Genomic DNA, 25960 nt, shown 5'->3' on the forward strand with positions numbered 1-25960 from the left:
AATATTTCCGCAACATCAAACGCATGGGTTGTGCGGTATAAATATATACAATATTTCTATTCCGATAATTGTTTGAAATGAAATGGACAACAATCTTGTGCCCAGCTTCATCGCACCCCACTCCTAATGTAGCTTGTAAACTCTCGCCGTGTGTTTCCTTGTACGTATATGTATCAGTGTTCTTATCATTAAGCTGAGGATGTAGTAAAGAATGATCCAGTGGTAGTACTAAAGCAGCACAGCTGACGCGTTTCGTTACTGGATAACCTACAACTTCATCTGATGATATTGGCTATTTCACAGCATAGTGCACTAATTTGGGAATGGTACTGGGCCGAGCTTTACAACCTCATAAGCTTAGTCAGGGGTAGGCAAACTACAGCCCGCAAACCGATCCTTCCCGGCCTGCTGCCTCCCACCACTGAGCAATGACAAGCGGCCCGATCTGCTGCTTGTCATTGCGCTACAATATCTTCCAGCCGCCACTGAGTGTTTGAGACTGAGTCTCAAATATGGTGCCGAGTCCTCAGCCCATCTGAGCTCGCGGACCAGCAGCTTCTGATTGGCTGCCGGACCGCGAGCATTGATTGGCTCACAAACCAGTGCCATTATTTGGGATGCCCGCCGCCGTGTCCAGCACCCGTCCCCGGCTCCCTGCATCCATAGTCGGACAGCGTTCATGCCGCTGCTCAGGGGCTCCTCTTTAATGCCGCTCCCGCGCCTCTGTGTGCTCTACTCTCCCCGGCTGCCCTTATAGCGCTCCTGCACTAGCAGATCCCCGCAGGAGCACCCAGGCCGGGACAGAGCAGGCTGTTTTGTGCATGACTGCCTCTGCCTTCTGCTGGGCTCCTTCTCCTCCAGGTAAGATTGTGGACTCTGCCTGCCTAATGTGTAAAAAGGGGAACTCTACCTGCCATAATGTGTAAAAAGGGGGACTCTGCCTGCCGTAATGTGTAAAAAGGGGGACTCTGCCTGCCGTAATGTGTAAAAAGGGGGACTCTGCCTGCCGTAATGTGTAAAAAGGGGGACTCTGCCTGCCGTAATGTGTAAAACGGGGGACGCTGTCTGCTGTAATGTGTAAAAGGGGGACTCTGCTGTCGTTATGTGTAAAATTGTCTTGTATTGTATATACAAGATATTTTGTGTGTGGCTCTCGAATACTCACTGGAAGTGTTAAGCGGCCCCCCAGCTGAAATAATTGCCCACCCCTGAGCTTAGTTGTCATATACCTGTATGTTTCTAATGAACTCTGAAATATGTTGGTGCTTTAAAATAATAAATATATAAAATGATAAAGTATTGTTCCAAAATTGTTGGTGTTACTCACCATGCTCCTTCTTTCTAGATTTGGGCATCTCTACGTCCTTTGGATTATGAAGTCTTGGAGGAGCATTGGGCAATCTCCAGGCATATGCAGGCTGTAAATAAAGTCCATTAGAACAGATCTAAGTGACAGAGCAACAGAACTAGGGAACAGGTGGGTTCCGAAAACTCACCGGCGGAGCATTGGCCAATTCCTGAACCTGACTGTGTTCTGGAGCCACAAGTGGAGGTGGATAGTAGATATGCCAGTCATCAAATCCTGGATACACCGGGCCGGGTGGGCTGTACGGATACTGGTATGGAGGACAGGCAGGACTTATGTGATGATTTACGACGTATCTCTCTCCTACAGCCTGGAACACATACCAGAATATATGGATTAATTCTGACCAGTATTTAAATAATTCTTCCCTTCCAGTCTTGCTTTCTTTCCTATGATGCATTTGACCTGGGTCTGAGCCCTTTATTGCATTTTAATGTTCAACTTCTGCTCAGCCAAGAAGATTCAGGTGGTCAGAGGTAAGCGGTAAGTCACAGATAGGGGTAAATTTACTAAACCTTCTAAAACTGAGAATTGGTGATGTTGCCCTTAGCAACCAATCAGATGCTGTCTATCATTTTATAAAAGGCAATCGAGAAATTATAGACAATATCGGATTGGTTGCTATGGGCAACCAATTCCCTGTTTTAGAAGCTTTAATAAATTGACCCCATAATTTCCAATAGCACGATATAGCGATGTGAGGGTCTTATCAGACAGTTTCAGGAACATGGTCATAATTCCCAACATTTGACAAAGTACAATAACAGAAATATATGCACCTCCCATAGGCTGCATCAACTACGCTCTATCCATACTCACGCTGCCATTAAACCATGGCTCTTTAGGGACAATCCTGCTAAATTAATAACCCTAGTGTACCTTCTGTCTCCTCACAGTGGAGGCAATAATTTAATTGGCTACTGCAATATTCATCCTAAACTAAAGTGCCTCATACCTCATGGTTCTCAGTAATTCCTTGTAATTGTCTTAAGTTCTCCATGAATATTGGCCAAGCCAGTGACTAATTTTATGAACCTTCTCTGAGAACAGGTTATGGGTATCCTTTGAGGAAGTAAACCTGTGGTAAAAGGATATCTCAGACTTGCCTAGGCTCCTAAATTTTCCCAGCCTCCCAAGAGCGTAATCCACCCCCACCCCCAGGGGCCTTATGACGTGCTTTCGCTGTATAGACACATCTACCGTCCTTGAACTTTCCAAAAAGTTAGCAATACCTATTTTAATTCAAACTTTTTTATGTATGGTTGGAGTTCAATAAGAAATCCACAGCTGCTGGGGGTTCCTGCATGTTTTCTATTATCCTGCTTACTTTATGGGAAATTAATGGAGGTGTAGGTGTTTAAAACACGCCTGAAGTGAAGGGACCAGTGAGGATTGGGAAATAGAGTATAGTATGGGACCTTTACACACATCAGGGACCCTGAGCTGTATGTAAACACAAAGTTTGCCTGCATGTGTGAATCTGTGGAAGCGACTACAGTCATAGTGCGCCAAAAGCCCCGCAGCATGTTTGTTTTAGGGCGTGGGCAACGTACTCAAAGACAGGAGCCAGGGTCAGTGTCTGCATCTTCCGACGAAGCTTCACTGGAAGAAGCATGAATTTCCCGGCCATCCAGAGTAACACTCAGATGTTCCATGGTAATGCAGACAATCAGCTCCTAACTGTCATGTTACAAGATGGGTTTGAAAAATGACAGTTAGGAGATGGTTGGTTTATCTCTCTCCAAGCTTTGATAAATCTGCCCCTTAGTTCCATGACGGCAAAGCGAGTATTTGCGTCCGACCTACATTCGATAGCGAATGTGCCCCTTTATCTCATCAGACTCCTGCATGGAGTTAGTTAAGGAATCTGTTTGTTTTTTTCTTGCCAAGGAACTGTGGGGCAGAAGTATTAAGCCTGGAGAAGTGATAAAGAAGTGATAAAGTAGTGATAAGTGCAAGGTGATAACGCACCAGCCAATCAGCTCCAATATGTAAATTTGCCGTTAGGAGCTGATTGGCTGCTGCGTTATCACCTTGCACTTATCACTGCTTTATCACTTCTCCAGGCTTAATACATCTGCCCCATAATTCTTTATCAAAATGCAAATTCTCAGTGATACACAACGGCTGAAACAGTCATTGCAGGACGTTTATCAGAGAAGTCGTCTAGTAGACAATGATTTAATGCAACACTTTTATATATTTATTTCACTGTATATCTAAACTATAAAAGCTTTTTATTTGCTTTCTGGGCAACATTTTCCATGTAGGAAAACAGTCAGGAGCAGCACACGCGCGTAAGCGGACATGAATGAGAATCTGAATGGCAATTAGTCTCTCTTCATCAAAGATGCAATTGCAGCTAAGCACTCTATGATTACATTGCGCTGCTCAATAGATACAGCAGATCCCTGCCCTGTGACGCACTGGCTGAATCAATAGGGGCACAATGACCGTACAGAGCTGGAGACTCCAAAAAACAAACACCCATATATTTCACATTATAGTTTTGAGCCGCACCATCGAGTTGATCGCTCGCTGCCGTTTTTCACAGCATAGCTATCAGGCTAAAAATCGGCTGTTCAGCGCATGCGTATGGGCCGCAGGGTGCACGCGCCAAGTACTTTTACACAAAACGATGAAATTTTACACAGGGGCGAGCGACGCTTTTCAGTCGCACTGCTTATCAGTGTGTGATTGACAGGAAGTGGGTGTTTACGGGCAGAAACTGACCGTTTTCGGGGAGTGTGCTGAAAAACGCAGCCGTCACAGATAAAAACGCAGGCGTGCCTGGGGAAACGGGGGAGTGGCAGGACGAACGATGGGAGTGTTTGTGACGTCAAATCAGGAACCAAACAGTCTGCAGTGATCGCAATCTAGGAGTAGGTCTGGAGCTACTCAGAAACTGCAGGAAAAGATTTTCGAGCAGTTCTGCTAATCTTAGGTTCGCACTTCTGCTAAGCTAAGATACACTCCCAGAGGGCGGCGGCTTAGCGCGTGCACTGCTGCTAAAAGCAGCTAGCTAGCGAGCGATCAACTCGGAATGAGGGCCCATGGGGTTTGTTAGTTTAATCTCCTCCGCCACATCAGATGGATCTGCGTTGTACTATATACAAACCATGCGTAGGACAGGTAGAGGCGACACACGCCTGGCTCTCTGGATCATCTCTTACGAGCAGCTGGTTAATAATCGTTATTGTTTACAACACGCCCTAGCAAATATTAACTGAGGCACATGCACTGCAACAGTCATAAAACTAAATTGGGATCATTCGGCCGGTGCTTGAGGGCAAAAATATGTCACATCGGCAGTACTCAGGTTCCTTGGTTCAAAGATAGCAAAATCATGTGTATATCTATTAACTGGGGAGGCTCCCTGTGAGTAACAATTTACAGTATGGCCTAAGCAAGGCTTTCACTCACATGGTCAGAATTTGCAGCGGCCGGGACAGCAGCACACGTGCTGGTGAAGGGTGGCACATGTTCAGCCATAAGGTCATGCATGTACAGTGCTATGTTGCTAAAAGTGTATGGAGGCTGCCAGGCAGGGATCAGAAGATCCCCCTCCTGTGTTAATGCCCCCACCGGTTTTGATAAACAAAGCCACACAGCAGACTCTGTTACGCATAATATGATCTGCCCTATTAATGGCCCTAATACAGGAGATATCTCTGATGGTTTCCGGTCTCTAGGTCGACAGTAACTAGGTCGACAGTGTCTAGGTCGACCACTATTGATCAACAGGGTTTCTACGTCGACAGGGTCTCTAGGTCGACAGGTCAAAAGGTCGACATGAGTTGTTGTTTTGGGGGGGGAATCATTTAAAAAAAAACTTTCATACTTAACGATCCACGCAGACTACGATTGGGAATAGTAACCTGCGCGAGGCACCTTGCCCGAAGTTCGCTCGCCATGCGAGGGGCACAGTGCACTAATTGGGGTTCCCGGTCACTGTACGGAGAAAACGACACCAAAAGAACATTAAAAACTCATGCCGACCTTTTGACCAGTCGACCAAGACCATGTCGACCTAGTTACTGTCGACCAATAGTGGTCGACCTAGACACTGTCGACCTTCCATACCACACCCTCTCTGACAGCCTCTTGTAAATAGCCCCAATACAGTTTCTGCAAGGCTGGATTATAGGAGGGGGCGGTAGTCCCGGACCCCCACTCGTAAAGGGCCCCTACACACTATCCCCAGAATCAGCCACCGGCACTGCTAATAAAATCGGAGCACAGCATTTAGCGGTGTCTCCGTTCTCCCCCCCTCTTCAGCCGCAGAGTAGCTCCTCACACTACAAAAGTCATTCTCACGGGAAGTTAAATCCCGCAAGACACTGTACCAGTGCGCTCTACCAGCGGCTCCCTGCTCTGTCTCGGGCTGAAGATAGGTAATGTGCACGGTAGTGTGCTGTGCACACGGCTGGGGGTGAGAGGGGGGGGAATGTGGTGTCACATTAATGTTATTAGTGGAGTTCCCCACAACTACTTTGCCCTGGGCCACCACAAGCCTTAATCCAGCACTGAGTTTCTGCATGAGTTTTAAGGTAATAGGGGCTTGATTAATAAAAAAAACGCAATACAACTATTCACATATTTTTTTGTCAGAGTTGCCATATTGAAAATAGAGCCAAACCTGGCTCAAGTGGTTTTAGAGTATGAGGAGGACAAGTCTCACCTGATCTTCACTACAATGGGCTAAACCAGCGGTCGCCAACCTGTCGCACGTGAGCGACGGGTAGCTCGGCACCACTTCTTAAGTAGCTTGCTGCGGCGGCGGTGGGTGCATGCATATTAATATTGTGCCGGCCGTCAGCCAATTAGAGCTCGCGAGCCGGCTAGTGATTGGCTGGCGGTCCGCACCATCTTTCAAATGGCCGCGCGGCGGAGATGTCAACTCAACGCTGGTACTTCAGTGAGGCTGGAGCAGGAGACTCAGGCACGCCACGCGCTGTGCTAGTTCTGGGCTCTCCTCATCTCCTCCCCACACACACACAAGCGAGTGGCAGCTGCAAAAATTGTGAGTACTACTTGTATCTGGCACTGCAGGAGGGGCATTATTTGTGTATCTGGCACTGCCGGGGGGCATTATTTGTGTATCTGGCACTGCTGGGGGGCATTATTTGTGTATCTGGCACTGCTGGGGGACGTTATTTGTGTATCTGGCACTCTTGGCGGGCATTATTTCTGTATCTGGCACTGCAGGGGGGGCATTACTTGTGTATCTGGCACTGCTTGGGGGTACTGCTTGTGTATCTGGCACTGCTGGGGGGCATTATTTGTGTATCTGGCACTGCTAGGGGGCATTACGTGTGTATCTGGCACTGCTTGGGGGTACTGCTTGTGTATTTGGCACTGCTAGGGGGCATTATTTGTGTATCTGGCACTGCTGGGAGGCATTATTTGTGTATCTGGCACTGCTTGGGGGTACTGCTTGTGTATTTGGCACTGCTAGGGGGCATTACTTGTGTATCTGGCACTGCTAGGGGGCATTACGTGTGTATCTGGCACTGCTTGGGGGTACTGCTTGTGTATTTGGCACTGCTAGGGGGCATTACTTGTGTATCTGGCACTGCTGGGAGGCATTATTTGTGTATCTGGCACTGCTTGGGGGTACTGCTTGTGTATTTGGCACTGCTAGGGGGCATTACTTGTGTATCTGGCACTGCTGGGGGGCATTACTTGTGTATCTGGCACTGTTGGAGGGCATTATTTGTGTATCTGGCACTGTTGGGGGGCATTGTTTGTGTATCTGGCACTGTTGGAGGGCATTATTTGTGTATCTGGCACTGTTGGGGGGCATTATTTGTGTATCTGGCACTGCTGGGGGGCATTACTTGTGTATCTGGCACTGTTGGAGGGCATTATTTGTGTATCTGGCACTGTTGGGGGGCATTGTTTGTGTATCTGGCACTGTTGGAGGGCATTATTTGTGTATCTGGCACTGTTGGGGGGCATTATTTGTGTATCTGGCACTGTTGGGGGGCATTATTTGTGTATCTGGCACTGTTGGGAGGCATTATTTGTGTATCTGGCACTGTTGGGGGGCATTATTTGTGTATCTGGCACTGTTGGGGGGCATTGTTTGTGTATCTGGCACTGTTGGGGGGGTATTACTGTTGCGACACCACACCCACTTTTGTGAGGCCACTTTCACAAGAATGCGCCCACATTGGGGGGAGGGGGGAGCTCTTCTATAGGTTTTATTTTCCGAAAGTAGCTCTGACCCCAATTAAGGTGGGAGACCACTGGGCTAAACACTGAAACAGATAGTACCTGCTGTCTGGTTGGTTCATGTGAACTTTCTTTTTCCCTTTGCAAATTGTCCTGGCATGAATGCAACTGAAAAGCGGAACATAGACTGATTAGGCAAAGCATACGGTGTGACCTCACCACGCGTTTCTGGCTAAATATTCAACAAGATAGAAAAGGAAGCACACTCTAATGTAAAGTGCCAAATGAGTGGTAACGGTGCTCCGCTGATGGAAAGGAGGGGCAAACCGGGGTAATATTGCTGTAATACGTTCATCACATAAACACAAATGCACCTTGAAGCGCATTTCGGAGCAGGCTTCCATGTACAGATAGCCGTTAGCTATCGAAGGGTTAACACACTGTATGTTTTATCTCCTGCTCTTAATAAGAGCATTCAATGTTATAATATAAATAGCAGCTCTTGATCTATAAGATCTCCTTACTCAGTCTGGGTACCCACCTGCCGATATATTGTTCATACAGCGACCAAACGATATATCGGCAGGTGTGTCTACCTGATATATCTGTGAACCACGTCGTTTACAGATATAACACATCAGCCGTGCAGCACAGTAGCTGCCGATATATCGTTACATATGTGACTGTGTACGGACATGTGACCGACTGAACCATATATCGGCCACCGAATCCATTGAATATGACGTCACATGTGAGCCGGCATATCGAAACGGGGTCTGCTGGCCAGGCATATCGGGCGGACGATTGGTAAGTGTGTGTGTATGCACAGGTAAGTGTGTATGACAATTTGTGCACAAACCTTACCAATCGTACGATCTGTGGGCCAAGTGTGTACCCAGCATTACTGTACTTTCTGTGCTTCCCACTAAATGTGTAACACAGACACAGAAAACAATAACATATCACAATACAATATGGAGATAAGGGAGAGATGGGTTGTATGACAAGAGAAGCCTGTTACTGTTGGGAAGTAGGGGGCAGATGTATTAAGCCTGGAGAAGTGATAAAGCAGTGATAAGTGCAAGGTGATAACGCGCTAGCCAATCAGCTCCAATATGTAAATTGACAGTTAATGCGCCAACCTATCACCTCCAACATGTAAATTGACAGTTAACGCACCAGCCAATCAGCTCCTGTCAATTTACATATTGGAGCTGATTGGCTGGTGCGTTATCACCTTGCACTTATTACTGCTTTATCACTTCTCAAAGCTGTATTAAGATGTATTAATCTGACCCTAAATGTTATATATATATATATATATATATATATATATATATATATATATATATATGTATATATATATATATATATATATATATTTAAAAATTTTGATTCTTGTTAATTTAAAATAATAATAAAACAGAAGAGCTAATGAGCATTAATTGATGTAAACGCTCTTGTATAATTCACCTGAGATTTGACTTGCGCCAGTTGTGTTTGCAGCTGCACCACTTGCTGTTTCAGGTCCTCCTTTTCTTCATTCATACGTTCTCGGTCGCTACGTTCCCTCTTAAAGTCCTCTTCAAAGACCGACACCTGGAGACAAAGGGAGTGCATGAGTAAAGATGAGAAAACAAACACGTCCAATTGCGCATCATTTGTTTTATGTAACAATTTATTAGCCATCAAATTTTAGCCAATCACTAAAACTGCTTCTCGTTGCCTGACATCTAATATTTTGACTACAAGCAAGCTGTACTAAGGTGATCAAACCTTAGCTAGACTCATGTCATAGCACATGGATCAAAGGGGACGGAATTCTTTCAGGACGTGGAGTACAGTGGAATGGTTTTACTTGACACAGTATTCACTGCATGATTTTCCATCATCTTCTACATCCGGATGATTCTTTAGCTACCAACTGGTCACACACAGCTCATCACTTACTGCTAACCCCAACACCCACAAATCACTCCTCTGGTGCTGTTAAAAGCGTCCAACACGTTTCGGGCTTACAAGTCCTTGTAAAAGGGCTTGTAAGCCTGAAACGCGTTGGACCGCTTTTAACAGCACCAGAGGAGTGATTTGTGAACGCCGCCGAGCATAGAGGTAACCAGCCGTCAGCACGTTAACGAACAGCCACGCTGAGAGTAAAGCCGCTGACATAGGAATCCGCAACCGACAGCACTGCAGCAGATAGCCGCGCTGTGAAAGAGACTGCTGACAGGGGAAACCTATCAGACTCTACTGCAGGTACTTTTAGATAGGGACATTTGTAACTAAATAAGTACCTACTGCTCCACTCTAAAGGCACCATGGGAACCCCCTCACAATGGATTACAATTATGAGCTGTTTACATTTACTAACCACAAATTTATTTCCACACAGGTTTTGCGTTAACACATAGCTCGATTATCAAGCGCTCTAAATGTTAAGTTTAATTTATACTTCCCTTTTTTTATTAAGCGCTGCTCTTTCCATAAATACATCACTAGCGCAGTTAAATGTTATTTATTACTGTCCCAACACTGAGCAGTCAGGACACCGGCTGTAGGGAACCCGACAGGCAGAATACCGACGCCGGTATCCCGACACTAGTCTGAATGCTGCTGCAGGTATCCAGAAAGGGGGCAACATCCCGGCGCAGGAATCCCGACAACCAGGATCCCGAACGAGGAGGCACTGCACCGCTGAATGGGAGCGGGAGGTTAGGTTTAGACTGTGTCCCGGGGGGTTAGGGTTAGGCTGCGCCCCGAGGGGTTAGGCTGCGGGGAGGGGGGATTAGGGTAGGCTGCGGGGAGGGGTGGTTAGGGTTAGGCTACGGGGCAGGAGGGTTAAGTTTAGGCAGCGGGGATGGGGGGTTAGGTTTAGGCACCTCTGGGGAAGGGGGGGGGGGTAGTTAGGGTTATGCACAAAGGGGGGAGGTTAGGGTTAGCCTGCGGGTAGGGAGGCTTAGGAGGGTGAGGAGAGGGGAGAACGCCTTTAACTCACCCCTGTCGGTATTCTAAACTCTGGGATCCCGGTGTCCATATTTCGCATGCCGGGATCTCATACTGATCCCCTCTTGCCATATGATACTTCCCAACAACCCTTAGTGTGCGCCACAGGAATGTACAACCCAACAGGCATACAGTACTTACTCCAGTGAACACCCCCGCATAATGGGCGACCTGCACCAAGCCCTTTGGGTCTATTGTGCTTATTTCGCTTTCATTTTTTTATCCATATTCTTAAGGACGGATTCTTTAATTCCACCGGAACAGATTACACAATGGGTTAGTAATTCAAGTACAAAGCATGTTAAAATAAGGCGGATCACTGATGAACGCAACGATCGGATTTCCAATCTTTTTAGAGGCGTCTTAGTCTGTGGATTATGGACATATGCTTTCACAGTAAGATCACACATCAGTTATATCGTTATCAGAGCTTGATAAAAGGCTCACTGTACCGCTGTTTGTATTACCTGAAGCTCTGTATTAAAAATGCCGTACTAGAGAATGACATCACGTGGACAGCGCGTGTCCTATACGTGTTTGGAGAGCACAGGTGTTTCCTAGGGAGAGGGGTGACTCTCATGCTGCAAATCCTGCACTTCACACAGGGCCTGGTTCAGAGACGGTCGCGAATGCTGCAACTGCGATTCTCTTCAAAAATATGCAAATGTCGCAACCGTTGACATTTATCAATCAATAAATCCTCACGACTGCCACCGCGGCACATGCACAGAGCGACTTACACACATGCAAAGCGGAAAAAAGTATCGATCCACTGTGTCCGACATCGCGCCCATCTCAGGCCCACAGTCCCTGAGCAAAGCAACGATGGCTAGATTTCAGGTATAACCAGTGATCATTCACCCATTGTTAAGGTTATCAGAACGGTTATCACCAGGGCAAATGCCAGAAGGGCCAATGGGCATAACAGCCTGATCGAGCAGCTCTGCTCAGCTGTACAGTATATAGAAAGCCAGGGGCTGGTTCAGCAGTTCAGCCTTCCGAGGCTCTGCTCGGCCACCCGATATACAGAAAGATGGGGGCGTGTCGTTACGACACGCCCCCATGAGCAGTGACAGTGCCCTTTTTCGCGTGCATTCTAGAATGCCGGGGCCGATTCAGACCATCAGTCCGTCCTTGGTTATCACGACAGTAAGTGAATAAGAATTAGCACAAACGCAAACTCCAAGATGCAGCCACACGCAATTTCCAAGCAAACACACAGAGGGGAGGAGCCCGAGTGATGCGCAAATTGCATCCACATTGTGTGCAGGGAAATAAATGCAGATATTGTCCCATATACAGAGTTACACCATCATTATCCCCATGCTCTTGCACCAACCCTATCCATAATGCAGGGGCGCATCAAGAGAGGCGCGTGTGCAGTCTCCATCCGGGCCCCCACCTCTGTCTAGCAGGCAACATAATAAACTCTGGGCACTTGGGTCACTAGGAGACACTAGAACTGTCCCAGAGTCTAGTGCGCATGTGTAGGTCTCCAGAAAAATGGTGTGGCGGCCATTTTCCAAGTGATTTTCCTTCTATGCATGCGCAAAACGCAGGGAAAATGGCCACCGTGCCATTTTACCAGTGGTCCTGCAGCATGGGACTTCGGAGTGTAAGTATTGAACAATGCGTGCAAGGTGTGCGATGCGGGGCCCCCTGGACCATGTGGGCACGTGTGCACTGACCACACGGAACTCATAACAGTTACGCCAGTGCCCTAGTGCAAGCAATCCATCTGAAATCAGACAGATCTCCGCATCCAAACTACTCAGCATAGCCCGCAATCCACCTACACGTTTTGCATGCCCTCAATAACACTGTGTGAGCCCCCTGCTGCCAGCCAGTTTCGCCCATTTAGCCACAGCCATAGATAACACTGAGATGCTCTATGATAAAGAGAGGAAGACATTTTGCCACCTGAAAGAAGATGTTGAGAATGCAGCCTATCAATTCATTAGCAACCAGTGACATCTCTGAGGTAGATTTATAAAACACGGCTATGTTGAAGACTTGCGGCGGGATGTAATGGAGTCAGATCGCCGGAGGTGCAGGATACCGGCCAATCTCGGACGTTTCTTTAAAGGGGCAATCATTTACAGGGCATGGTGAGTGCCCTTTAAAAAACCCTCCGAGATCGTCCGGCATTCCCACACCTCCGTCGATCTCAGAATCCGTCACATCCCGCCCTTAACCAATATTCTGACGATGCTGCCATTCCTTTCAGTGTAGCAGTGTGATGTCATTAGTTTCTAGTGAATTAAAAGATCACATTCTAATTATTATTGGCCCAACCCTTGATAGGCCATGGGAGCACTCTGACAACTAAATGCATATTCTTTCAGGGAACACAAAAACATCCAAAACCAACTCTTTTATCAGAGCAAACACATTCCAAAGAATTGGAGTCCACGTCCCAATATAAACATAATCAGTCAAAATTAAGTAGAACACACACAAGACATTCCTGGGCCAAACTAGGGATTTGGAACAGCAACAGATGTGCTCTTCTCCCGCCAATAATTTAATCCCCATAATTCAATCGTGTCACAAAGGCACAAAAAGATGAAGGACATTTACTAATCACTAATAAAACATAAGATGTAAAATCCTTTTTTTCCCATTGATGTTTACTTAAACTTACACAACCAGGATTACTAAATCTTTACTGACGTGTTCATGTCACAGTGTATAATAATTGTCGTGGTTGCCCAGACTTTCTATTGTGCTTTTTTTTAAAGTGTTAACTATTTGTTACCTACTCTGTGAAACACAGCTATAGATAGGTGCTCTGTCAGTGTATTAATATATTTATTACTATTTATTAACATATAGCAGATATATTGCACAGCGCTTTACAGAGAATATTTAGTCATTCACATCAGTCCCTGAGCCAGTGGAGCTGACAATCTCTATACCCTTCCAGTGCACACAGTGAATCTAATATTGGACAAAAAGCTGAAATTCTAAAGCACAATACGTCAACTAACTTTACATGCTAATACTGCAGATAGCCATTTTTTAAATCAACAAATAACTGCTCTACTGTATACGGAGCTTAATCTATGGCAGTATTTTCTCCATTTCCATATCTCTTAGCTGGAGATCAGATGCCTTAATTACTGATAGAAACTTTAAATGATCGTCAGGAGGCGCTTATTATTTAATTTGTAATCCTGTGAGGAGACCTGGAAAACATGTTCTGTTAGTGACTGTAAATGTCAACAAAGAAATATGGATAGATGTCCAAGACATCTATCTAGGGAGAGGTTTATACCATCAACAAATTAGAACAGTCTGAACCCATTTAATTTGCATGCACCTAAGACAAGGAGGAGGGAGGAGGGGGAGGGGGAGGGGGAGGGAGTACACACCGGGTGTATATGAGTATACAGTGCTGAACATTATCTATTCAGCCTTGTGTGACAATAGCTTGTGCTTATCCTTTAATTACACCTCCCAACACTTAGGTACTGTGTGCCACACTCTGGACAAAATTTGAGCTACCTCTTCCCTTGCTTTACCCTAGTTTCTGTCCCCTTTATGTCTATTCCTTTTTTACAACTAGCCCCTGTTTTATAGCCGAGCCTTTTGGCACAGTATTGTACATATGCCGTTTGGGTTTTGATCGTATGCATGTATGTAATTGTTTTATTTGTCTTCTATGTACCCTACTACCATGGTCTCTGTTTAGACTGTTATTTGGTTCTGCCACTGTACCTGCCCATCTTATTATGTACCCTTTTACTGAAAACATCAATAAGAACTATTGCTTTTAAAAAATAGTCCCACCCTCTGATCCACCTATCTCTACTATGATAATCCAAGACTTGAACAGAAATGTCCACTTTTGAGTCAGAACCTCACCCCATTTACCGCCCACAAATCAGGACTGTCCCACGAAAATCAAGATGACTGTGACGTATTCTTAAACTCTATAGCAGGTTGGCCAACGCTATAGTGCATGCTGGGACATGGAGAGACCCCATTGCTGTAAGCATCACATGTAATTTAGGACTATGGATTTGAAGAGGAGATACCAGCTCAGGAGAAGGTGGCAGCCTTTAAATGGGTCTATTTACTAAGGACTTGGATGGAGATGAAGTGAACGAAGATAAAGTACCAGCCAATCAGCACCTGCCATTTTTCAAATACAGCCTGTAACATGGCAGTTAGGAGCTGATTGGCTGGTACTTTATCTCCATCCAAGGCTTAGTAAATAGATCCCATGAGGGCAAAGCCGTGACACAATTCCATTTTTAGTTTGGATCTCTGCTCATGACAGGGAAGGTGTATCAAACCTTCTAGAGCAGGGGTGGCCAAACAGTCGATCGCGGACATGCGACCAGTCGATCGCGATCCTCCGCCCAGCCACCCGAAGCCGCGCCTCTCCTGCCTGCCGCCCTGCCCATCTGTATGGTCTCCGGCAGTGACGGCGAAGTGTATGGCTAAAATCAGGTGCTGGTTCGTCAGCCGATGAGAGCTCACGAACCGGCGCCTGATTTGAGATATACACGCTGCCGTCACCGCCGGAGATCAGACTGAAAAGCAGGGCGGCAGGCAGGAGAAGCGCGCGCTGCGCTCACCACACAGCAACGGTGAGCTCTACTATGGGGGCATATCTGGCATTGTGGGCACATGGCTCAGTGGGGGCATATGTGGCACTGTGGGGGCATATGTGGCACTGTGGGGGCATATCTGGCACTGTGGGCAAATGGCACTGTGGGGCATATCTAGCACTGTGGGGGCATATCTGGCACTGTGGGGCATATCTAGCACTGTAGGGGCATATCTGTATCTGGCACTGTGGGGGCATATCTGGCACTGTGGCACTGTGGGGGCATGTGTGTATCTGGCACTGTGGGGGCATATGTGTTTGAAGTTTTTACCTGTGGGGGCCAATGTGTTATTTCGTGTGAGGCAGTCATTACACTCTGTGCAGCAAGGCTACGTCCCTTTTTTTGTTATACCACGCCCACTTTTTGTTATACCACGCCCATTTTTGTTATGCCACGCCCTTTTTGCGCGTGCGCCTACGGCGCGCGCTATTATTCCTCCGAGGTGGATCACAAAAGCTTTTTAGCTTTCAAAGTAGATCGCCGACTCCAAAAGTCTGGCCACCCCTGTTCTAGAGAATACAAGTGGTGAAGTTGCCCATTGACGTCTGCACAGCTTAATTAAAGAAGCTTGTTAGTCATCCAGCTGTCCCAAAGCGGGGTTGAGGGGTTGAAGGAAGTTGACTACCAGATGCAAAAAGCTTTACTCTATGTACACTGTGCTACAGCGCTATCCGGGCAGCCTGAGAGCATTCTCCATAAGCCAAAGTCTTCATTATAGCCAAGATCACACATGTCCGTCCTATAACCTTGGTTACCTGAAGGTGCGCAGTATGAATGGGGACTTCCTGAGTGCACACACACACACTGTGCTCGCAGTCATACAGGGGGCGCTACACGTAGATTAGCCTAGGGCACCAGAAGCCTGAATGAGGCCCATGATACATCTCCCCCTGCATATGGGTAGTACCCTTATAATACGCAGGAAAGGTCATCCCAATGGTCTTCATTTCTTCTGACCCCTCCATGCGTCACACACCCCACCTCCTTACTGGGCGTATTACCAGGGAGAACGGAGTATATTCAGCAGTAAGTTACGTCACAGTGTTAGCGTCTGCCGTATGCACAGAGGATGTACCTGTTGTTTGAGGAGATCGATCTGAGTAATGAGTTCCTGGCGCTGAAGCAGTCCCGTGTCCTCTGCGGAGAAGGTGAAGGAAGGAGAACGAGGGCTGGATCCCTGCACCTTTATAATGTCTTCAAGTGCCTGCAAAGATAGCTTTCAGTTAATTTTCTTCTAGCCCTCCTTAATGTATGCGGATGACATTAGGACAGTAAGGACAAGCAGTCACACCTGGATCACCTGTAGTAGTAGTAGACTGGTCTGTTTAAGGATTATAGGGTCTATTTACTAAGTCTTGGATGGAGATAAAGTGAAAGGAGATAAAGTACCAGCCAATCACTGTCCAACAGCCATGTCACAGGCTAGGTTTGAAAAATGACAGGAGCTGATTGGCTGGTATTTTATCTCCATCCACTTTATCTCCATCCAAGGCTTCGTAAATAGACCCCTTAGAGGTCTATGTACTAAGGGGTCTATTCACGAAGCAGTGAAAAGAGTGGAGTAGTGAACCTGTGGAGAAGTTGACCATGGCAACCAATCAGCTGCTCCGTACAATTGTATAGTATGCATATTATAAATGTTACTTCAATGCTGACTGGTTGCCATGGGCAACTTCTCCACTGGCTCACTTCTCCACACTTTTCACTGCTTCATGAATAAACCCCTAAGTCTTGGACAGAGATAAAGTAGACGGAGATAAAGTACCAACCACTCAGCTCTTAACTGACAATTATCAAACACAGTAACATGGCAATTTGGGAAATGATTGCTTGGTAGTTTATCTCTCTACTTTAGCTCTCTCCAAGGATTAATACATAGACCCCTAAGATTTGTTAAATTGTGAAGTATTGGGGAAAGAGATGTTATTCACATACTATATTAGCAGCAAATACTTAATAGGAAAAATTGATGATGATTATGATTATTATTATTATTATTAATATGTATTAGTATTTTCTTAGCAAGAAAAAAAAAACATTTTATTTCCCCCAGCACCATGAATGAAACCAGTATCCAGAATTAAATCCTACACAATATTAGAATTCAGAGATCGTGGTTACATATATTTGCGCAAATGTATGAATGGAGGTGTGAGGTGTGGTGCCCCTGGATTGGCTGGGCTGGAAGGCTCTAGTGTGGCATACCTTTACATTCTATTAACAATTATCACTTACTAATTTCTTCACTAACACTATTTCTTTTTTTTAATTACATTTCATTATTTTTGTATCACTTTCTGTATATAGCTTCGGCTTCCTAACACTAATTTATTAACACTATAGTTTTTTCACTGGTATGCTGCCCTGGGCTTCCTGGCTTATGCTGATTTTTGGGGTGCGCACCCTGCACCTAGATATAGCGCCAGGGACCCCCAATATATATGTCCATTAGTATTTTCATGCCATGTCATCTAAGCAATAGTCAGCTGTCACAGTCACAGCTACCCAGAGAAATAAGGAGTAGATTTACTAAAAGTCTAAAAGGGGAAATGATTCCCACAATAACCAATCAGAGTCCAGTTATTATTTAACTAAGTCTTCACAGTGGTAGCTTGACTCTGATTGGCTGCTTAGGGCAACACATCCATTTTCCGATTTGAGAATGTAATCTACCCCTAAATTAAGTACCCTCTGGGGGGGGGGGGGGTATTTGTTCTTATCAATCGATACGGGGGCCCCCAGAGCATGCGGTGGATCTGGAAGCCTGCTTGAACTTATATATATATATATATATATATATATATGGTAGGGAGAGCGGGATTATTATTTCCCCTTAGACTGGTCACCAGCGAGCTCTACTTCAGCAAAGGCTTACTTTATTCAGTCGGCTGATCTCTCGCTCTTGGTAATCGCGCTGTTTGGAGGTGGAACCCAGCTGGTCATGTAGAAACTTATTCTTCTGTTTCAGATCCCTTATCTCAGACTCCAGTGTTTGGATTTGTGACTATAAGGGAAAAATATGTATTTTAGATTTATGCCATAATAGAAAAGACACACACACACACACTTCAATATGGGCAATCATTCACCAAGAGGCCTCTCTCAAGCGTCTGTAAAATACAGAGTGTACAAAAAAATCCATAGAGTTCTGTTCCTGGCTTGGATACATGGACCTCCGTTCCTGCGCAATGGCGCACAAACTAAATACGGCGGGGAAGGACGGGGGGGGGCACTATAAGGTAGAAAAGGTCTACCATGGGCCCCATAGAACATCCCATATACAATACATGGCACTGTGTGTTACTCACCGGCCCACCGCTACCTCTGTGCCATTGCCGTCGGTCCAATATGACATAACATTCATAAGCAGCTCAACTGCCCAGTGACATTCCGTATCGGCACGAGGATGATGTGCCACAGGCCGGGCAGTGATCGCCGGAGAGGTGACTTGTCGTAACTCCTCTCCAGTGACTCTATTTCTCATACATCTCAGTGCAAAGGCATCTTGCATCGCTCAGCCAATTGGCAATGCAGGACGTCTCAGTACTGAGAAAAGGGGTAGCATAGTATATTTGCCCATATGCAAAATGTTTAAGATAACCACTAATCTCCCTCCCTGGAACAACAGCAGGGACGAGCACGTTGATCCTGATGCAGATTCCCAGATAAAGCGGTCGCAATTTTGGACACTTCCATCGATCGGAAACCAGTGAGAACATCCAGCTGAATTATGAGTCGGTTAGGTATTAGGAAATGCATTATTTTCCCCTCACAGCCCGAGTGCCCCTGCTCTTACCCAGCTGGGCTGTTACGGATATATCTCACCTCTTTTTCCTCTATTTTGTCCCTGGCCAGAAGTAGTTTCCGGTCAAAATCTCGCTGCTTCCGGTCTCTTTCAGACTCCTGTTCAGACTCACTCTTGGCTGCTTGAGAAAGCTTCTGCCGCAGAGATGTGATCTGTGTGGAGCAGTGGAGGCATATTAATGAGTCGGGTATGTGCAGCTTTAAGATCTATCATTTTAAATGCTTTAAAAAGAGTAAAGGTGTATACACATTGGGCGTTTTTGCCCAGTGTGTATGCACAGCGATGATCGCCGACATCGCTGGGCTGAAAATCGTTCATTGCATACACACTGAGCTATTTTCCCCCCTGCCCAGCGATGTCAGCGGGGGTGAGCGGCTTTCCATAGCAGGACGCTATGGAAAGCCGTCCACCCCGCCGTTCATCTGCTGGTAATACCAGCAGATGTATGGCGTCCGCCGGCGATGAAGCGGGGGCGCGCCTCAGCGCTCATCGCCAGGGCATACACACTGGGTGCTCAAAACACCAAAAGTGACCTGCTTTCAGCTCAAAATCACCCAGTGTGTATGGGCCTTTATTTAGACATCAAGTGAAAAGAACCTTCTGGGAAGAACAACCATGGAATCACCATAATTGGGCATGTGCCTCAGATTTATACACCCAGGGAAGTGAAGTGGGGACCAGTGAGGTACTAGACTTTCTGTCAGGCTACCCTATCATAGTCTGATGGAGCTCAGCGTCCTCCCTACCAAACGAAGTTAATGGTAGAATGAAAAATTTATCTCTATCATCCTACAGTATGATAGTCTATTAGTCCAGCCTGACAAAAGCTCTAGTACCTGTCAGACACCACTGCTTTCAACATGGGTGAGTCCAATGTATAATTAGTCCTCAAAATGTGCTGTGCCTGTATGCTAACCACAAGCATGTGTTCTGTGTTCATATCAGCCACCAGAATGTGTCCTGCTTGTACACTAGCCACCAGAATGTGCACTGCTTGTACACTAGCCACCAAAATGTGCACTGCTTGTACACTAGCCACCAAAATGTGCACTGCTTGTACACTAGCCACCAAAATGTGCACTGCTTGTACACTAGCCACCAAAATGTGCACTGCTTGTACACTAGCCACCAGAATGTGCACTGCTTGTACACTAGCCACCAAAATGTGTACTGCTTGTACACTAGTCACCAGAATGTGCACTGCTTGTACACTAGTCACCAAAATCTGCACTGCTTGTACACTAGCCACCAGAATGTGCACTGCTTGTACACTAGCCACCAAAAATGTGCACTGCTTGTACACTTGCCACCAAAATGTGTACTGCTTGTACACTAGTCACCAGAATGTGCACTGCTTGTACACTAGTCACCAAAATGTGCACTGCTTGTACACTAGCCACCAGAATGTGCACTGCTTGTACACTAGCCACCAAAATGTGCACTGCTTGTACACTAGCCACGAAAATGTGCACTGCTTGTACACTAGTCACCAGAATGTCCTCTGCATGTACACTAGCTACCAGAATGTGCTCTGTGTGTACACTAGCTACCAGAATGTGCCCTGCTTGTACATTAGCTGACGAAATGTGCTCTAAATTACATGTTACTGTTGTATAGTCTACAAATCACTGTCTGTATAGAGTTTGTATGTTCCCCTTGTGTTAGCATGTGCTTCCTTCCACAAGTTAAACACTACTGGCAGGTTAGTGGACAAAACTGACCTAGTGTGTTTGCGGAATGGATAATTTCAACTGTAATTTCCATTGTGGCAGGATAATGTTCTCAAAATTATCTGCAGTAACGGGCAAACCTATTCTTTAAAGTATATAATGAATTTAAAAAAAACAGTGACGTATCACCAAGTACTGAATATCATGGAAATAAAACTACGGCCCCCTACTGTACTGTACATTAAACCTTGAGGTCTAAAACTGCCTGTCCGAGATGACCCTCATGTATGGATAGGTTACACCCTCACCGACAACATTTTCAGAATGGCACAAGAGAAAAATTACTGTGCATCACATACAGAGATATATGTTCATCATTACTCTACAAATACAAACTGTAATAATAACAATTAAATTAGCTAATAGATCATGAGCTTTCTGGCAAGGAACATCTCGCTTGTTAGAGCTCGAGCCCTATAGTCTCAGCATCAAACCCAAGTGAGAGCTCCATACCGTAATGTACAGCGGCAGATCATACAAGGTTAGGACTCCCCAATAAGTTATATTTCATAGGCATGACATCACATCTTACTAACCATAAGGATACATTTTACCGGATATTTCAAATGTATCAGAATTCACTTGTGTATCACAGGAAATTAGACATGAATGTGCAATAACGGCAGCAGTATAGACGATAATTATGTTACCTTTTCTTCATACTGAAGTTTCATGGCACGGAACTGTTGATCCCACTGTTTATTTACATCCAGGAGCTGTGGGAAACATCCACCAAGTAATCATAGATTAATGTAGAAAGAACTTTTTATGGGTGGAAATATATTTTAGCTATAGGCTACAAGGATAAAGCTTTACAGATCCATGGATCTATAGGTTCTCCCCTATGTCATCATCACAATATGATATTGAATTACGTATATATAAAAAGGAATTATATGATTTGAAAGTGTTGTGGTGCAACCCTACAACAGTTCCCCTTCCTGCATCCCCTTCTTTGCAGTAGTATGACTCCGTGGTCAGACAGATTGACTCCGTGGTTAGACAGATGTGACTTTTGAGTATACTCCAAATACGCACAATTCTGCACAATCACCTTTTCAAAAAGGGGTTTTCCACGTTGTTAAAGAACTTTAACGACTCAATTAGCAATGATGGAGCTAATGCTCTGCTCTGATGCGTCCTCCTGTCTTGCTTACTGCAAGCCATGTCCCCGTTAGCTTAGACTTTGTTTTTACGTTAGAACCAAGGTGACAGAGCACACAGGGTACAAACAATAGACAACTACGGAAGTAAAGTTCTCTCACCTCCGTCCTCTGATGTTCTAGAATTTTCACTTTCTTTAACAGGGCGACGCTTTGATCTTTATTTGTTGGCTTTTCAAGCAATATGGCTGCCTACAAGGAGAACAAATCAAGGGCAAGTTTTTTTTTTTTTTTTTGTCATACTGCAATATCACTAAAACAAAAACAGTAATTATCAATTAACATTTGTGGAGCAGCATATCAATTCAATAGGGAGCACTGACACTGCCGCGGCAGCATAAGGCTCTGCCGCTGTTTCCCAGCATGCAAAATGCATTTAAATAATTACTGGTGCAGCCAGAAAAGCTTCCCTCAACTGTGTTCAAGTCAAGGGTACAATTTACACCACTGAGAATAAGTGAATAATTATTTTACAGATTTAAGAGTTCACTAAAAAAAATAAAGAAAAATAGAAGGCAAGCCATATTTATAGTGATACTTCCTATTTATTACCCCCATAATTATTCCCCCCCCCCCCCCTCTCTCTAGTGTTGGTTAATTCCAAGCCTACCCAGCTGCCTACCCACAACCTCATGTTCTAGCCTTGCATGGAGATGGTGACAAACATAAAATCTATATATTCCATACCATATTGGATGAAGCATATACATAGTACTTAGTTCTCATTGTTAGCTCTGTTTGTTTCTGTCTTATCCGTTGTAAAATTTGATCACCAGATATTATCTCTCTATGATAAAGGGTTTTACACCGGACGTAATACACATAAATCTATGTATGTTATCTGTGTTATACAATAGCACAGGATGAGTGCAAGAAAGTCTTATAGAGACCACAAGCTTAATAGGATTGGACTTTATTCTTCCCATAAGCGGATGGGATATTATACAAATGACAAGCTCAAGCTTTCATGATTCTTGGCTCAGACTTATCATAAAGGACACACACCAAGGTTAGACTATACCACAATATATCTTACTTATCCCGATTTCACTTAGTTCCTATGCTGCTTAACGTCCGTAATATTATAACAAGCTCTGTGTGTCACATGTAAGGATGGCCATCGGCTGGTTATGCATCGATGCTATCATTGCTGGTTAACCTCGATGGTTTCAAATTACTTCACCCACCGATGGTCATCCCTGCTTTTCTATTTTCTGGGCTGCAGGCCAATCAGAACCTGGAGATGGGGCTTTTTACGGGTGTCAGGGGGGTGGAGCTATGCCTCGTGTCCCGCTACCTTGTAGAAAATAAAAACAACTGGTACTCCCCATCAATGGTAAAAGTATTCATCATCAGGCATAGACCATCGATGTCTGTTTTTTTAAACACAAAAAACATCATTGGTCAATGGCCATCCCTAGCCACATGATTTGAGTGAACTGTTCATTCCAATATATGGCCAATGATCTATTCTATTCTTCTTCACGACACCTGAATAGTACTGAATAGTAACTAAAGAATGTGTCATATTAAGGGGCAATAAACCCAAATAGAGCTTCGTGTTCGCCAGTGCATTCACCTGCTGGTGTGTAGCGTTCTCCACGCCGCTTGTGCTCCCCACTGCTGGAGGCTTATCCGCCGGTGCTGCCGTCGCTGCCGCTTTCCCTCTGTCCAGAATCAACATTTTCAGCTCCAGATTCTCATATCTTCAGGGTGAATCCACCAAGAACAGAAGGGAAAACAGGCTCAAACTTTAGGCCGCATAAAGTCAGCCTCTCTCCATAGGGAACGCAGATTTCTAGCTAAATATATATGTTTATGTGTATAAATTATTATCATTTATTTATGTGGGCCACAAAATGTCTGTAGCACTCTACAGGGAAACCATAATGAAACACACTAATAATACAATATACTCAAAGAGACAGCAAGTTGGGGAATAAAATAGTGAGATTTATATTCAACTGAGTGACAGATAAACCCTTCCCAAAAACCGTTCCTCCTCCTACTGAGGGTAACCTAGCGATGTGGTGGCATACTTGCCCCAGCCGGGAGACTCCTGAATCCCGGATGGCACTCCTGTATGCCCAGAGGAGCATTCAAGGCTCCCGAGTACAGTGAACAATCTGGGCAGTCGATGATGCAATTTGCGCTGAATCGTATCATCTTTGCCACACCCCCTGCTTTACAATACCAGTAATCTCTGCATTGTATAGTTGTGTAGCTGGAGGTGAGCCACTGCAATACTATTGTGCAATCATACTCCCCACGCTGCACACCAATGTCGCACAGCATTCTCCTCCCCCATGCTCTGTCGACCAACCTCCTAACTCCCAGAGGAGGCAACCAGAAAGTCAGCAAGAAACTAAAGACCGTAAATATATATAATTCTACATAGAACTCTAAGCAGTGGGCTTTGCAAAGATTAACGCTTAAAAAGAGCAGCTGCACAGATCTAGCTAGACGGGCCACACACCTCAAGGCCTGCTCAGCATGACTCCTCTGGTTCCAGTCCGCCTCCAGCTTAGACCGCAAGTCCTCATTCTCCTTCCTCAGCTGTTCACACAAGGTCTGGAAGTAGAAATTATCGAGATATATATATATATATATATATATATATACACACACAGTACTGCTGTACAGATCACGTTACATTGTAAGGGGAGCAAATACATATTCTGCATGCAGGGTAAATACCGCCTGCTTTTACATGTAGCCCACACATTCTGGACAGCATTATTATTATTATACAGCAATTCAGATTCGAGCTAGGAGTAGGACACTCCCTCACACATCTTAAGCCTGGTACACAATATACTATATACTGTGCAATATTGGTACTTTCAACCAATCTACACGATAACCGTGTAATGTGTCTGTCCAATTCATCGTTCACTGCCGTCATTCACTAAATCGTAGCATTGGATGGGCTGCACATCCAATGGGGAAATTCCACGGACAACATACATCGCACCGTTGTACAACACATTGTTTAGTGTGTACAACGGATGAGATGTATCATTACATCACATCACCGCATCGCAACGGCAGTGCAACATGGTTTTGCAAAGGTGCAAAGTTACTTCTTCTTGTTGTTACTCTACTGCTGCTAACTCAATCAGCCCCATAGTACGTTTTCTTACTTACATGTGTCAGGAGAGAGAATTGACAGCATAGGAAAGGAATGAGTTAAACATCTTGTGAGGGGTGAACCTAGCTGGAAGGAAAGTACAGCCCTTGGAAAAAGGGGAGGGTTAGTATATATAGGGAAGGATAGGCCATTTTGTCTCTCTCTGGTTGGTGAAATTGCCTTGGGGTGAGTGCTGCTGTGCAGAATCTCCCCATTTATTCAGAGTAATATTTCCCAGTGTTTGTCAGCTTCCTACATTAGCGGTATTATGGCTGCCACTCGCCCACGACGGTCCGCCGGGACCCCAGCCCGTTACCGCTCATCTGGCGGTGGGGCTGGTCCCGAGGACGGGCTGGCTGGCCCTGGGGACGGCCCTGCTGTCTCCCCTGATATCTCCCAGGCAGCCGGAGTCCGGCGGGGGCCGGGGGGAGAGGAGAGGCAGGGCAATTTATGATGCAGGGGACTGGCAGGGGAGTGCGATATCGGCGCAAAGGGGTGCGGCAGCAAGAAGTCACGGGGTGCGCGCACGGGATGCGCGCGAGCTCGTGTCCACTGCGAGCAGCGCAGTGCACGCGCGCTCAGCTGCGCCGCGGGGTTCCCTGTCTCCCCAAATCACTCCCCTGGAGCCGGAATCTAGCGGCCTGCGGGGGAGGAGGGGGGACAGGGAATGGGTTAGTGGCCGCAGGGCTGCTGCACGCGCCGCATGGGCTCGCGGCGGCCCCCCCTCAGCGGCAACGGATAGTTCCGATCCGCAGGAGGAGGGGGCGTATTCGGAGGGGGAGAGCGAGGGCAGTGCGGGCACCGACAGGGGTGCCTCCGCTTTCCCGCTGGGGCGTCGGGTGCCCGGTTCACGCAGGTCGGGCGGCGAGCGCGTGGTCGCGCGCGGGCCCTGGCCGAAGGGCCCTTGGGGCCCAGGGCCGCGTTTTGGGGCAGTCACGACCACTCCGGAGCGCTGGCGTCGGCCCTG

The 25960-nt window shown here is 45.9% G+C and overlaps 1 protein-coding gene across 3 annotated transcripts in view; it reads right to left on the reverse strand.

Moving 5' to 3' along the window:
* TNIP1 (TNFAIP3 interacting protein 1) overlaps positions 1-25960 on the reverse strand; it is a 141908-nt gene that overhangs the window by 10294 nt on the left and 105654 nt on the right. For 2 of the 3 annotated variants that reach the window (XM_063928680.1, XM_063928679.1), the window contains exons 7-17: positions 24340-24434; positions 23443-23569; positions 21966-22055; positions 21351-21416; positions 18991-19122; positions 18041-18169; positions 16241-16369; positions 9017-9142; positions 7646-7711; positions 1497-1676; positions 1328-1418 (exon numbers count right to left, since the gene is read on the reverse strand). In XM_063928680.1, the coding sequence (XP_063784750.1) occupies positions 1328-1418; positions 1497-1676; positions 7646-7711; positions 9017-9142; positions 16241-16369; positions 18041-18169; positions 18991-19122; positions 21351-21416; positions 21966-22055; positions 23443-23569; positions 24340-24434 (1231 nt within the window). The remainder of the gene's footprint in view (positions 1-1327; positions 1419-1496; positions 1677-7645; positions 7712-9016; positions 9143-16240; positions 16370-18040; positions 18170-18990; positions 19123-21350; positions 21417-21965; positions 22056-23442; positions 23570-24339; positions 24435-25960) is intronic. The other variant, XM_063928681.1, reaches the window with a different exon arrangement.

This window comes from Pseudophryne corroboree, chromosome 6, assembly GCF_028390025.1.
Source record: "Pseudophryne corroboree isolate aPseCor3 chromosome 6, aPseCor3.hap2, whole genome shotgun sequence".
Taxonomy (NCBI): Eukaryota; Metazoa; Chordata; class Amphibia; order Anura; family Myobatrachidae; genus Pseudophryne; species Pseudophryne corroboree.